Raw genomic sequence first — 13,480 nt, 5'->3', positions numbered from 1 at the left:
GTATATTTGAGTAGGAGAAGAACATATTCAACAAAATCCAAAATAAAACTTAACAAAGATCATGTATCTGTATTCTTTGGCAATGCGTAGTCCATTCTAGGTCCATTCTCTATGTCTATGGCAAACATAAACAGACTTATCCCCCGCAGACTGCAGACTTATGTATACTTCATATAGACTGATAGAATAGACAGAATATAAAATTAAATTATTAAATTAGTTATCAATTCTTTGTTTTTATTTTGGACAAAAACTTAGTAAGTTATTCTTGGTGTCTAATAATTAAAAAATATATTCCGTTCTTGTCAATGACTAAACTGAATTGAGAACTGTGTCTTCCTAATGTGATTTTATCATTTTCTTCTTGGGCATAAATCAGCCCAAGGTGGATCCACCACTGTTTTGATTTATTATTATTTGTATTTAATATTTTTACGATTATTTGAATGCTACTTAGCAAAAAATCTAGCGAAAATATATTGTCTGAGTTGTTTAGTATCTGTAAGCTATTCAGGAATGTCAAAAAACTATTCAAGTGGCGAAATGTCACATTTACCATTATCTTTGTCAAACAGTGAGATAAGAAAATACGTCGAGAAATTATCTTTATCCTATTTCTCCAAGTTATTTTTAAATCGGAATCTTGGGCTATTTTTTATTTGCACCACTAGTCTAGATTTCGTTACAGGTCTGTGGAGTCTATGCAATCAATATACCAAGAAGTACCAAGCATGAGCGATCATTAAAAAAATAAATAGAAAAATGTCTACAGAAGTTTGTTGGATAAATAATCCTTTATTGATAAAAGAAGAACAAATAAAACTTGAAGAATATTTACCTTCAAAATCAACAATTGAAGATGTGGTCAATAAAACAGAATCTCAAACATTCGAAGAAGTGACAACTCAAAAAGAAAATAGTAAACTTGAACAACAACCTATCGAAGAATTCAATATAAAAGATGAAATATTAGAAAGCAATGCTACAGGGGAACAAAGAGCAGCTCAAAACAAAGAAAAATGGGTCAACAATTGCGAAGATATTCGTATTCAACAGAAGTTACATACAGAAGTAATTATTAAAGATGAAAAATCAGAGAAAATTGTTCCAAAAGGTCAATGTTTTTTATATGATAATTTAGAATATAATGGTAAAAAACTGTTTTCATGTGATATTTGTAAAAAAACTTTTATTTCTAACTCTAGTTTAATTGTACATAAACGAATTCATGCTGGAGAAAAACGTTTTTCTTGTGATATTTGTAATAAAACATTTGTCCAGAAATCCACTTTAAATACTCATAAACGAATTCACACTGGAGAAAAACCTTTCTCATGTGACGTTTGTAATCAAAAATTTATCCAAAAATGTACTTTAATTACTCATGAAAGAATTCACAGTGGAGAAAAACCCTTCACGTGTGATGTTTGTAGTAAAAAATTCAATAATCCGACCACTTTAGTTACACACAAACGAACTCATAGTGGAGAAAAACCTTTTTCATGTAATATTTGTAGTAAAATATTCAAAAATCGAAATGGTTTAGCCTATCATAAACGACTTCACACTGGAGAATCATTTTCTTGTGATATTTGTGAGAAAACATTTACTGGCCATTCTGATTTAATAATACATAAACGAATTCATACTGGAGAGAAACCGTTTTCGTGCGATCTTTGTGATAAAATATTTACCCAAAAAAGCCAGTTGGTTATTCATAAACGAACACACACCGGGGAAAAGCCTTATCCATGTGAGATATGTGAAAAAACATTTACTGGCCGATCTGATTTAGTTAAACATAAACGAATCCATACAGGAGAAAAACCATTTTCATGTGATATTTGTAGTAAAACGTTTACCCAAAAATCTAGTTTAAATAGTCATAAGCAAATTCACTCGGGAGAAAAACCCTTTTCATGTGAAATTTGTGAGAAAACATTTTCGGGTAAATCTAATTTAACTAAACATAAACGAATACATTTTAGAAATAATTTAATCTAAAAATGCCTGATAAAGGTGTTCAATTTTATCGAGCCCGACTCTATTTGAATATATCTTTGATCTCCATCTTCTATCAGCTCCGTTGGGAAATCAATCGACATAAAATGCTGGCATTGGGTAAGGTCAAATCAAAAGAAGCCATTTTTCTTTACCATAGTGTCATAGATGGCAATTTCATGATTTACACTCGGTTTTCATGACCCAGTGGGTGTTTTCCATATTAATGAAAAATTGTTTATTTTATTGATGCTGAAATACGCACTGAATCATAGAAACTGAGCGAGCAATTATCGCCTCTATTTGTCAGCGTTTTACGTTACAATTTACGGCTTACGATATGCTGCGTAGTATGATATCATTATCGTTGGTAATATTAAGTACATATTAAATCAGGCTGGGCAGCATACGAGAATTCATAAAGAAATGCAAGGAAAATTATTTATACTTATACAAAAGTGTTAATAATGTATTTTTAAAAAATAAATTGTTAATTTAATTGAATTTTTTTTCTTACTCACTCACCCTGGTAGATATATTTCTCTTCAATAGACCTTTTCATTTTAAAAAGTGATAACCTTTTGTTTCGGACAGTTTGTTAAAAAACTAACGTGATAAAATAAATAACAAATATCTTAATAAATTTCGATTTTTGCCCCAATTTCTCATTTATTATCTTCGATAATATTTACAACAAATATCTTGTATTTGTCCAACTTATTACTGCCTGTGCGAAATAATAACGAATCGTAATTGAAATGAAAAGGTCTATTAACAGAGATCATGCTTTATTCAACGCTCTGCCTCCTATGTGGTATGATCGCTGTCAATAGACACACCAAATTTATCTGGCTGTTATTGCAAGGAACGTCTCACTTCATATATTATACTCTTCTTACTTCATATATTATAAATGACTAACGAGATGCTTGCCAAACTGTATACAGAGCACAGATTACAGTAAAAATTATTAATCTGAGACACAGTGTATGATAACATCTGTAATTTTATGGAAGAAAAACTTCTCTATTTATTTGGAATAAAATAAAAGAATTGTAGATAAAAAAATAATTTTTTGAAATCGAAATAAATAAAAATTACATATATAATCATACGGCTTGCTTATAATTTTTTACGTCCTAAAGGAATAATTTCTAATTGTTTCAAGCGTCGTCTAAAATTCCTATAAAATAAAAGTACATCTCGATCAGCCCACACTTTCTGTGAACTAAAATCTAAAACTCTTAATGTTTCCAAGCTTTGTGCTCGCGATAGTGCAACATAAGCTTGACCTGCTTCAAATACACTTTTCAATGATACTTCTGCACAATCTAATGTTAAACCTTGTGACTTATGTATCGAAAATGCCCATGCTAAGCGTAATGGTATTTGTCTTCTAGAAAATACATTTCCACTTGGTGGCTTAACAATCCATCGTTCTGGTTTTACTAAATATTCTTTATTATTTTTAAATTTTACTAATGGTAGACCGTCTGTGAATTTTATCACGATTCCACGTGCCCCATTTACTAAACCATTTGCAACGTGAATATTTTTCATTAACATTACTTGTGCACCGATTTTTAATTCTAATTTACTTGGAACTGGTGTTTGTTGATCTAATTGTTTCGTCAAAGATAGATCACTATCGATTGCATCGAATATTTTTGATTCACCAGGTAAACTTGCTAATTTTTGTTGATTTATTGTATTCACATCTTGCATTAGTGAGCACAATTTCGTTGCTAAAATTCCATCACCATCAATTTTTTGCTTAGCTGTGTTTAGTAATCTCTGCTCAATTTCTTCGGTTACTCGACCGATTCTTAAATTATTTAAAATATTTACAAATTCTGGGTCGGATTGACGGTGGACCTTTTGGAGTTCAAAACAGCTTTGTACACATTGATTCCATGCTTTAGTTTGAAAACAAAATTTCTTGTTGTTTTGTGAATTGCTTAATTCTCTGCGAATAATTGGAGGTAGTTGTAAAAAATCGCCACAGAGAATTAATTGAATACCTCCAAATGGTTTATCATTTTTACGAACACGACGTGCAACTTCTTCAATTTTCTGTAAATATAATTTATTTTATCTATTTTCAGGCGTCTTTAAAAATCTTATTTTAACAAAGATAGAAATTTGAGAGGTTATTTAAGATAGAAACCGGCAACCTAAAAATTACACTTTCAAGTTGAGAAGTCATTGAGAAATTCTCAATCTATAAACTAACTCTGTGAAAATAGGCTATGGAATTCTTCGAAGCTCCCAGGCAATGTGGCAGTTAGGCTCGGTTTTTTTTAGCCTTTGTACATCAAATCTTCCCTTATAAATTTGTCTTTCCTTCCTCCTTATTATTTTATATTTGCTTTATTTTCACCCTAATGCTTAATCTGTTGAATCTATCACGAAAAATTATAATGCTTAATTCATACGAGATGAAAACTTAAATTTAAACAGATTGTTTGATCAATCAAATCTATTGTTATAATTATAGTTTAAAATAATAAATAAATAAATAAGTAATATTTTACCTCAAAAAAGGAACCTTCTACCATTGATATTTCATCGATAATCAAATGTTTACATTTTTTCCAAACTGATAGTACTTGTGGTCTTGATGCAAGTTGAACACATCGATCGATAGAACCTTCTCCATTACCAATACCAGCAAATGAATGCAGCGTTACTCCACCAATGTGACATGCAGCTACACCGGTTGATGCTGTCGATATTGTCACATCAGGAGGTAGGGTCGCAATTATCCGTTTTAGCAAAAAACTTTTTCCAGTTCCAGCACTTCCTAAATTTGAGATTACAAAAAAATTAAGACTTATTTCTAGTTCTATAGGTCATATAAAGGAATTTCACAGACTTTGCACTGATACGGAAATAATCAACCTAGAAGTACCTGTAAAGAAGACATTATGTCCTTGAACACAAGCTTCCAATACTCTTTTCTGTTCAGGATTCAAATCAATTGATGTATTTGATGTTAATTGTCTAAACAATTTTTTTGCTGGTGGAGTAGTCGAACTATCATTTAATTTACGTTTTCGTGAAGTTGGTGAAGTATTAACTTCAATCACTTTAGCAACTCGATCTGTAACTTTCTTTAAATCATTCACGGTAACGGGACTGATTTCATCATACGTTTTCAATTTCCCGGATAAAAGCTGATCACGTAGTGATGTTTTAGATGATGGTGGAGTTTTACAACTATCTTCATTCATTTTCACAAAAATAATTTTTAAAAAGTTCATTAATTTTCCAGATGGTGCATTTGATATAAATAGTATACAATTCTCTTCTTTGAAATTTATTGAAGTTTTACCCTCAGCCATAAATTTATTATGAATTGTCACAGCTTTTAGTTTTAAATTAATGGTAACGAATTTATCACCAGCTATTTCAATAAAAATATCCCTTATTTTATTCCTTTTTAAACTTACTAATGCACTTTTATGAGAAACCTTTCGTTGAATTGAGCCATTTTTTTGCCATTCGAGAGTAATTGCACAACTTAATGAAGCATCATTTAAATCCATTTTATCAGACTTATTTTTTCAAAAAACAACAACTTATTGAAATTAGAAGGGTTCTTTAAGTGTTTAAGATATTTTTTATGTCAGAAAATTAACTTTTTTCTTAACTTTTTGTTCCATGTTTACAAGTAATGAACCCGGTCATCAAAACTTAACGGATTACTTTAAAACTTTTGAAGGCCATGGGAGCGTTCAGAAATATACCCATGAAAGTAAAACTTCTCTAAAAATGCGTTCAGGAAAACCGAAATGTGGTATTTATCTTTAAAACGAGAAACATTGCTGTAGATGACAGCATTATACACAGTTCCAATACTGAGCAATTTAGATAAAGCAATCTCCCTTTTCTAACCTGAATTTGATCTTTAATAATGTTAGTTAATCCACCATTAAGTTATTTCAGTGTATTTTTCATTACCACTCATTTTACAATAAATTTTTGTTTAGAGTTAAACGATTATGGTTTTAGTTTTAGCACTACTTGATTTTATAAATTATGGTCATGTTTATTATTGGTTAATTACTTTGGCAAGTAAATATGAGAAAAAATAGCCGAAATTTCGTGTTTTTGATTAATTTGTCGAATTGATAAGGGAAAACCTAAAGACATATAAAAAGTACTTTTTAAGAAATTGCTTTAAATCGATTCGACAAATTTTCGTATCTGATTTTGAACGATATCTCATCTCACAAACTATGAATCCAATCATTGAATAAACGCGATTTTTGTATTTTTGGGTCAAAATTATCTAAAAAACAAAGTCAACTTCCGAAACAAATAAAAATTTTATGAATTTTTCGATTTTTTCAAAGGGGTACCCCTTAAAAAAATTGCAAAAAATCGAAAAATATTTTCCGTTTCCGATTTGGATAAAACTCATATTATAAGGTAATTTTGACTCAAAAAATCCAAAAATAATGTTCATTTAACATTTGGATCGATAGTTTTCGAGATAACGTGAAAAATCGATTCGAGATATCGATTTGCATCGAAACTACTAGTCCAATCGCCAAATGAACATGATTTTTGAGCTTTTTGGGTCAAAATTACCTTAAAAACAAAGTTTTATCAACTTCCGAAACAAATAAAAATTTTACGAATTTTTCGATTTTTTCAAAGGGGTACCCCTTAAAAAAATTGCAAAAAATCGAAAAACATTTTTCGTTTCCGATTTGGATAAAACTCATATTATAAGGTAATTTTGACCCAAAAAATCCAAAAATAATGTTCATTTAACATTTGGATCGATAGTTTCCGAAATAACGTGAAAAATCGATTCGAGATATCGATTTGCATCGAAACTACTAGTCCAATCGCCAAATGAACATGATTTTTGAACTTTTTGGGTCAAAATTACCTAAAAAACAAAGTTTTATCAACTTCTGAAACAAATAAAAATTTTACGAATTTTTCAAAGGGGTACCCCTTAAAAAAATTGCTTTTAAGTGATTATTATTATAATGTTACTGTACAAGAACGAACAAAAAAACGGTTAAAATTTTTTATAACTATGATATTTTGATAAGACTTCTCTCATAAATTTTAATCTATTACAATATACTTAAGTCAATTTTAAATTTTGAAAGAGATTCTTAATTAAGAGTATTGAGGCTTAAATATAAATTAATACTACTTATAATTATATTAACATCTTATAGTTCTTATCTGTAGCAGCGCATAAAGAAGTAAGTTTACTTATCAAATATTTATAAAATGTTATTATGAAAGTTTTAACTTTGATTTTTTAGTGGATAGATACCATAATCGTTATTAGTGCACACGATAAAGTAATAAGCACAAAAACTTATCAATAATAATATGATTAAAAATTCGTGATAGATATAGTTACATAATCTATGAATACTTCGATATCATCGTTCCAAAAATTAATTGTAATGATAATATTTCAACTTAAAAAATTAAAAATTTCATAATAATTATAAGTGTATTCAAAATTAACCCATCACTCTGCTTTTTTTACGAAATGCGTCCAAATACAAAAGCCTAAAAAATAGACCGAAAATTTTATAGACTCGGACTATTGTTGTAATTACGAGTTGGTTGAGTTGAGTTAGTTGACTACAGAGGAGTTGGTTAGAGTTGTCCCGCTATAGGCTCCAGCCTATTCAGCCTGCGGGTAACTTCCCGACTGAGGTAGCAAGTACTTATAAACGCACACGCTCCCTTCAAAAATCTAAAATTTGATAAGCGGAGTTTTAAAAATGATATAAAATGTTTATAAGTTAAATTTATAAACAACTGTTTATAAATTGAAACAAATGATAAAATTAATTAAATCACAGCTTGTTTATTGTGAATTCCTACAAAATATATAACATATTTTAATTACGTTATTTATCTAGCAGATGTTAACTTCTATGTACAGATAAGGGAAATTTTATTTTATTTTATTTACAAAATTTTAAAAATTCTTGATAATGACAAAACAGGAAATCGAAAGAGGTGGAGGTTTCTGACTATTTGAACTTTTCAAAGCTCAAATTTTCAACATTATCCTAATTTGAATAGAATGTTTTTTTTTTCTGTGGAAATCTCTCTAAACTGAATATATTTTTTGAAACACTTTCGATCTAATTACCTCAAAACAATAAAAACTTAATCAAAATAGATTCCATCCTAAATCATCATAAATTGTTTTATTTTTTTAATTTTCTATCCTATTTTTTCTTTCAAAACAAAATTATCAATTAATTATAAGTAAAGGTAAGTATTAAGTTTATTAGTTGACAACATATAAGCAGGGTGGCTATTTGGTAAGAGCACTAGCCTCAGAAATCAAGGTACGTTAGTACGTATCCCAGTGAGTGTGGTTAACATTTTTACTTATAAATTAAATGAATTTTTTCTGATGATAAAAATTTTCCACTCTTTTTATATTTTAAATTATCTATATAACCCGCCCTCTTGCTATAAATAACGTCCTTTAAACATATGTCATAAATCACTATTCTGTCAGGGGGTGGGAATTTAAATAATCATAAATATATCTCACTCTTTAAAAGCATGTTCTTCTCCTGTTACAAAATATTAAAAATATGTACAAAATGGCTTTGTTATGCTTAAATATGAAACTTTTAATAGGAGAACATGTCATATACTTTATCTCACTCATATTCTCCTATTACAAAATAATAAAATTTGATTTAGAAAATTAAAAAATCGCTCGTTAAGAAGAAAATTTGAAATTTTGTAACAAGAGAACATGCTATATATAATTTATCCTACTTTTTTTTTTTATAACATATTCGCCTATTACAAAATATAAAAAAAAAACTTATTTTGCTTACTTTTTTGTTGTACATACTAAAATTTATTCTTGTTAAATGAAATTTTATAAGATTTTGTAATAGGAGAACATGTTATTTTACGAAAAAAAAAAATTAATTATATTAGTCCCACTTTCCTACTTATGTCTTAAATCACTCTTCTGTCAGGGGGTGGGAAACAAAATAACATAAAATATACCTTCCTCCTCTCTTACTTATTTGTAGCTTTTGGTTCCCATAACAACTATCTAAAAAATAAAAAGTAATTGGGACAATGCAAGATACGAACCGAGGTACTATGTAACGGGAGGCGACTGGTCTAGCCACTACTCTACTTTTGACATGTTATACTACTCAATAATGTAATATACATATCTTTTACTCACCTTTGAAAAAAAAATTTTTGTTTGTGGCCAAACTACGCCTACGTTAGCTTATTTAATTATAATGATGACAATATGTCATAATAATTTATAGATTATGTGTAACACTGGTCACTGGTGTATTTTTCGTAATACACCCAATATATAAGATCCTACTCTCTTAAATATTTAAAATATGTCATCTTTTTGCAGTTCCCTCTTTGACACTCTGTATAGTATACTAGTATTTACAAAAATAGTGTAATCTGAAAAATACAAATATTTACATTTTTACATGATGATAATCCGCTAGTCACTATATTAGTAGGATTTTCCTATTTACTTGTTAATATTAGCGTATTATTACTAATTTAGTTAAGGCTATTAAAATAATGCTGTAAATTAAACGATATATAGAGTCAGATATGTCATATTGTTAAGCATATGGACTTGTTAATAACAATATAAATAAAGCCTCCTCATATTTGTACCATATGGTACTTAAATTTTATTTAAACAATTTATTGATTCAACTATAAGCAAAGAAATTGTTTGTTTATCATTCAGATTTAATGAACATTAACAATTTTTTAATTACATTTTTTTATTATTTATAGTTGTATTTTCACAAGTTGAAAAAATTCATTAGATATTAATATAGATATTCTGAAATCAAAAATTTGTAGAATGTATATGGGGCCATGTCCGTAACCAGGACGTGGCATCGGCGCATGAAAAATAGAGGCGCAAAAGAAAACGTATGTTTTATAAGTAAAACAAAAAGTTAGTAAAGAATCATGTAAAAGACGCTCATTAATTTACATAAAGTCATAAAGTTAAAAAATTCGATTTTTTTAATAACACAGGCAAATTTGATCTTTTTTATTTAAATTTTGTTTGAAACCCACTAATGTTGGGTCATTCTTTTAGCTGTGATGTCAATTTTTCGCTAGCAATCATTTATGTGCTTAATTCCGGGATCAGGACTCCACATTCTTGAAATCTATTATAGCTAGGTTAATTTTACAAATTTGAAAAGTATGGCTCAAATTTAGTAGGATTACATACTTGGTTTATAAAAATTGGATAAAATTTGGATGTGATAGAGCAAAATTAAATTTTTTGGATTCTGATGACGTCATAAAGTTTAAAATTCGATTTTTTTGGTAACACAGGCAAATTTGATCCGATTTTATTGGAACTTTTTTTGAAACCCACTAATTTTGGGTCATTCTTTTCCGCTGTGATGCCAGTTTTTCGCTAGCTACCACTTATATGGTTAATTCCGGGACCATGATTCCACATTTTGGAAACCTATTATAGCTAGGTTAATTTTGATAACAAATTTGAAAAGTATGGCCCAAATTTAGTAGGATTACATACTTGATTTATCAAAATTGTATAAAATTTAGATGTGATAGAGCAAAATTAATTTTTTTGGATTCTGATGACGTCATAAAGTAAAAAAATTCGATTTTTTTGATAACACAAGCAAATTTGATCCGATCTTAATGGAATTTTTTTTGAAACCCACTAATGTTGGGTCATTCTTTTTAAATGTGATGTCAATTTTTCGCTAGCTATCACTTATGTGCTTAATCCCGGGACCAGGACTCCACATTCTTGAAACCTATTAGAGCTAGGTTGATTTTGATCACAAATTTGAAAACTATGACCCAAATTTAGTAGGATTACATTACGTTTATCAAAATTGGATAAAATTTGGATGTAATAGTGAAAAATTAAATTTTTCGATTCTGATGTTGTCATAAATAACAGACTAGATGTAACCCGGCACGTTACTCTTTTTCATTTTCATTTTGTTAACATATATCCCCTTCAGGACCCACAATAAAAATATTTAGCTAGATTATAAAATTATTATTAATTAGCTATACTGGTTTCGATTGCTTTCGATTTCTTCGAAACCGGTCTAGCTAGTTAATAATAATTTTATAATTTAGCTAAATATTTTTATTGTGGGTCTGAAGGGGATATATTTTAACAAAATGCATAATACAGCCCACAGAAATGCTCATCTTAATTTTGAATAACATCTTTTTCGTTACACTACGTTGCTAATTCATTTGTTTTTATAGATAACTGCAGTTTTTCTTAAAATGAATAATAAAGTGTGTTTATTTTTCATCATACTATTTTTTTCAAAATTTTCCGATTGTAGATTATGTATGCCCTAATTCTCATAATAAAAATTTTCAGATACAACAACGGTTACAATAGATTTAAATCTAAATATAGTAGCATTTTTGAATACGCGTATAAATAAAATTGTGATATACGTTAAATATTTGAATTAACTTCCAGGGACAACTGAAATAAAAATTTTTACAGGTTGTATGGTTAAAGACTGTTTGTAGAGGTTCTACTACAACATGGATGTAAATTTTTTACTGATAAAGTATATTTTTGTGTGATGTGTATTTTTGGATGCATTTGTCATTCTTAATTTTTAAAACATTGTTGTTAGATTTTGGAAATAAACGAGGTGGTATCAACATTTCATTCATGTTAAGCTACGATCAAGCATGAAGGCGAACACCAAACAAGAGCAAAAATGCAAATATCGAACAGTATATAATGTAACAAAGTTCATTCATTATGTTATATATACTCATTTAATACTATTTTCGTTATTGTAGTGTTCGCTTTCGCGTCTGGCTGTAGTATTATAGTCAGGGTCAGATTTACACAAAGCGCCACCCTTGTACAGTGGCAAAAAATACCACCCTAAGTTTCTTTAGCTAGTTCTGGTACAATAAAATACATATACAATTTAAAATGAAGAGAAAAATTCTACGAAAATCTTTTTTTCGATGCTATATGCTTAAGAATTCGTCATAATTTCAGAAAGCGTATGAATCAGGATTTAAAATTATATCTTTGGTTGAAAATATGTTTGTGAAATTCAAAAAATCTCTCTAAGATCAAATTCACATGTACTCAAAAGTATTTTTAACTTGAGATCAATTTGCCACCTCCAAAATTTACCCTAGGGCCATGTAGCGCAATATGTAAATCCAGGCGCCTAATAGAATTTTTTCTCTGGGTTATTTAATATAGAATTTTTAACGAAACCAAATTAATCCGCTAACATAAGTTTGTCTTAATGGCGTAGCAACTTTCGCCAATTTTAAAGGTGACAACCTTTAATTCAAAAGTGTTTCATGTTAGCACTATGTTATCCGTATAATTTATCTGGTTGCCAAGTTGTCGTGATGCTACGAACAAGATTTTGGTATAGGTTTTTATAAAATAACCTAATTAATTCATTTCCGGTTGTCCGCCTGTCTGTGAACACAATAACTCAAAAACAAAAAGAGATATAAAACTGAAATTTTTAGCGTGCTTAGGACGTAAAAAATGAGGTCGAGCTCGTAAACGGGCAACATAGGACAATTGGGTCTTGAGTCTGTTGGACCCATATTCTAAACCAGAGAAAGAACAAAAGTTTAAATATAAAAAAAATGTTCCTTATAAAAAAATAAACAACTTTTGTTTGAAACGTTTTTTCGTAAACATCACTGTTTGACCGTGACGGTGTGCGTGTCATGTATGCATGTGTAGCTATCTAAGTGTGTCTATTTTTTTACTTACATGACGTTAAAAAACAAAAGATTACGTAATCAACACTGTCTGTACATTGTATTTCAACAATTAACTCAGTCAATTGTTTGTTTTCACTTGCTTCTAATTACAATTATCTCATGTTAGGCATTGTGTATTGTCCTTAAATTTTAACAGCTATAATTACTTATATTCAAAGTTTTGAACATTTCTTAAGACTTTGCTTGCGTGACCCAACTACCTTAAAGTTAAATAGAAAAATGCGAAACAAAATTAGGTCAGTAATACAGGATTATATTGTATATGTACAGTTTAAAAAGAATACAGCCTGTACAGACTAGACGGAGGTGTTTCACATAATCCTACATACCAACAACATACACTAAAATTATACTATCTTGTAAAATTAAGCTATTTAGATAATAAATAAATAAAACTCATTCAAACAGACTGAAATTATAAAAAAAAATCACATATTATACGTAACTTAAATAGATAAATAACAAAAAATAGACTTATATATTTTTTAAAAAAATCCACACTATTACGCTAGAGTATTCAAATTTTATAAATAAAATAGACAATGCATAAATAAATTTAAATTATGTCATTATTTAATTTTTCCAATATAAAAACGTTTTTTTTTTTGATTCATTATAAAAAAAAATAAAATAATAATAAATATTTTAAATTCATTTT

General features: G+C 28.7%; 2 protein-coding genes across 2 annotated transcripts; one reads left to right on the top strand and one right to left on the bottom strand.

The window, feature by feature from the left end:
• Positions 1-762: 762 nt before the first annotated feature.
• Positions 763-2,403, top strand: LOC123301051 (zinc finger protein 271-like). The gene is made up of 2 exons (XM_044883778.1): positions 763-1,114; positions 1,259-2,403. The coding sequence occupies exons 1-2, from the start codon at positions 763-765 to the stop codon at positions 2,002-2,004; spliced, it is 1,098 nt and encodes a 365-aa protein (XP_044739713.1). The 3' UTR covers positions 2,005-2,403.
• Positions 2,404-3,116: 713 nt separating this feature from the next.
• LOC123300240 (ATP-dependent DNA helicase PIF1) lies at positions 3,117-5,673 on the bottom strand. Its single transcript, XM_044882772.1, has 3 exons — positions 4,913-5,673; positions 4,536-4,804; positions 3,117-4,074 (listed from the first exon to the last, which is right to left on the bottom strand). The coding sequence occupies exons 1-3, from the start codon at positions 5,547-5,549 to the stop codon at positions 3,124-3,126; spliced, it is 1,857 nt and encodes a 618-aa protein (XP_044738707.1). The 5' UTR covers positions 5,550-5,673; the 3' UTR covers positions 3,117-3,123.
• Positions 5,674-13,480: the final 7,807 nt, after the last annotated feature.

This window comes from Chrysoperla carnea, chromosome 5 (assembly GCF_905475395.1).
Source record: "Chrysoperla carnea chromosome 5, inChrCarn1.1, whole genome shotgun sequence".
In the NCBI taxonomy this organism is placed as follows: Eukaryota; Metazoa; Arthropoda; class Insecta; order Neuroptera; family Chrysopidae; genus Chrysoperla; species Chrysoperla carnea.
Note: the sequence above shows the minus strand (reverse complement) of the source record. Positions and strands in the feature narration are given on the sequence as shown.

Bases quoted from the DNA above. Each gene is read 5' to 3' on its own strand.
- LOC123300240 (XM_044882772.1), bottom strand. From the start codon at position 5,549: ATGGATTTAAATGATGCTTCATTAAGTTGTGCAATTACTCTCGAATGG. The intron at 4,805-4,912 runs GTACTTCTAGGT...TCTCAAATTTAG, and splicing joins ACATAATGTCTTCTTTACAG to GAAGTGCTGGAACTGGAAAA. The intron at 4,075-4,535 runs GTAAAATATTAC...TTATATTTACAG, and splicing joins TAGAAGGTTCCTTTTTTGAG to AAAATTGAAGAAGTTGCACG.
- LOC123301051 (XM_044883778.1), top strand. From the start codon at position 763: ATGTCTACAGAAGTTTGTTGGATAAATAATCCTTTATTGATAAAAGAA. The intron at 1,115-1,258 runs GTCAATGTTTTT...TTTCTTGTGATA, and splicing joins AGAGAAAATTGTTCCAAAAG to TTTGTAATAAAACATTTGTC.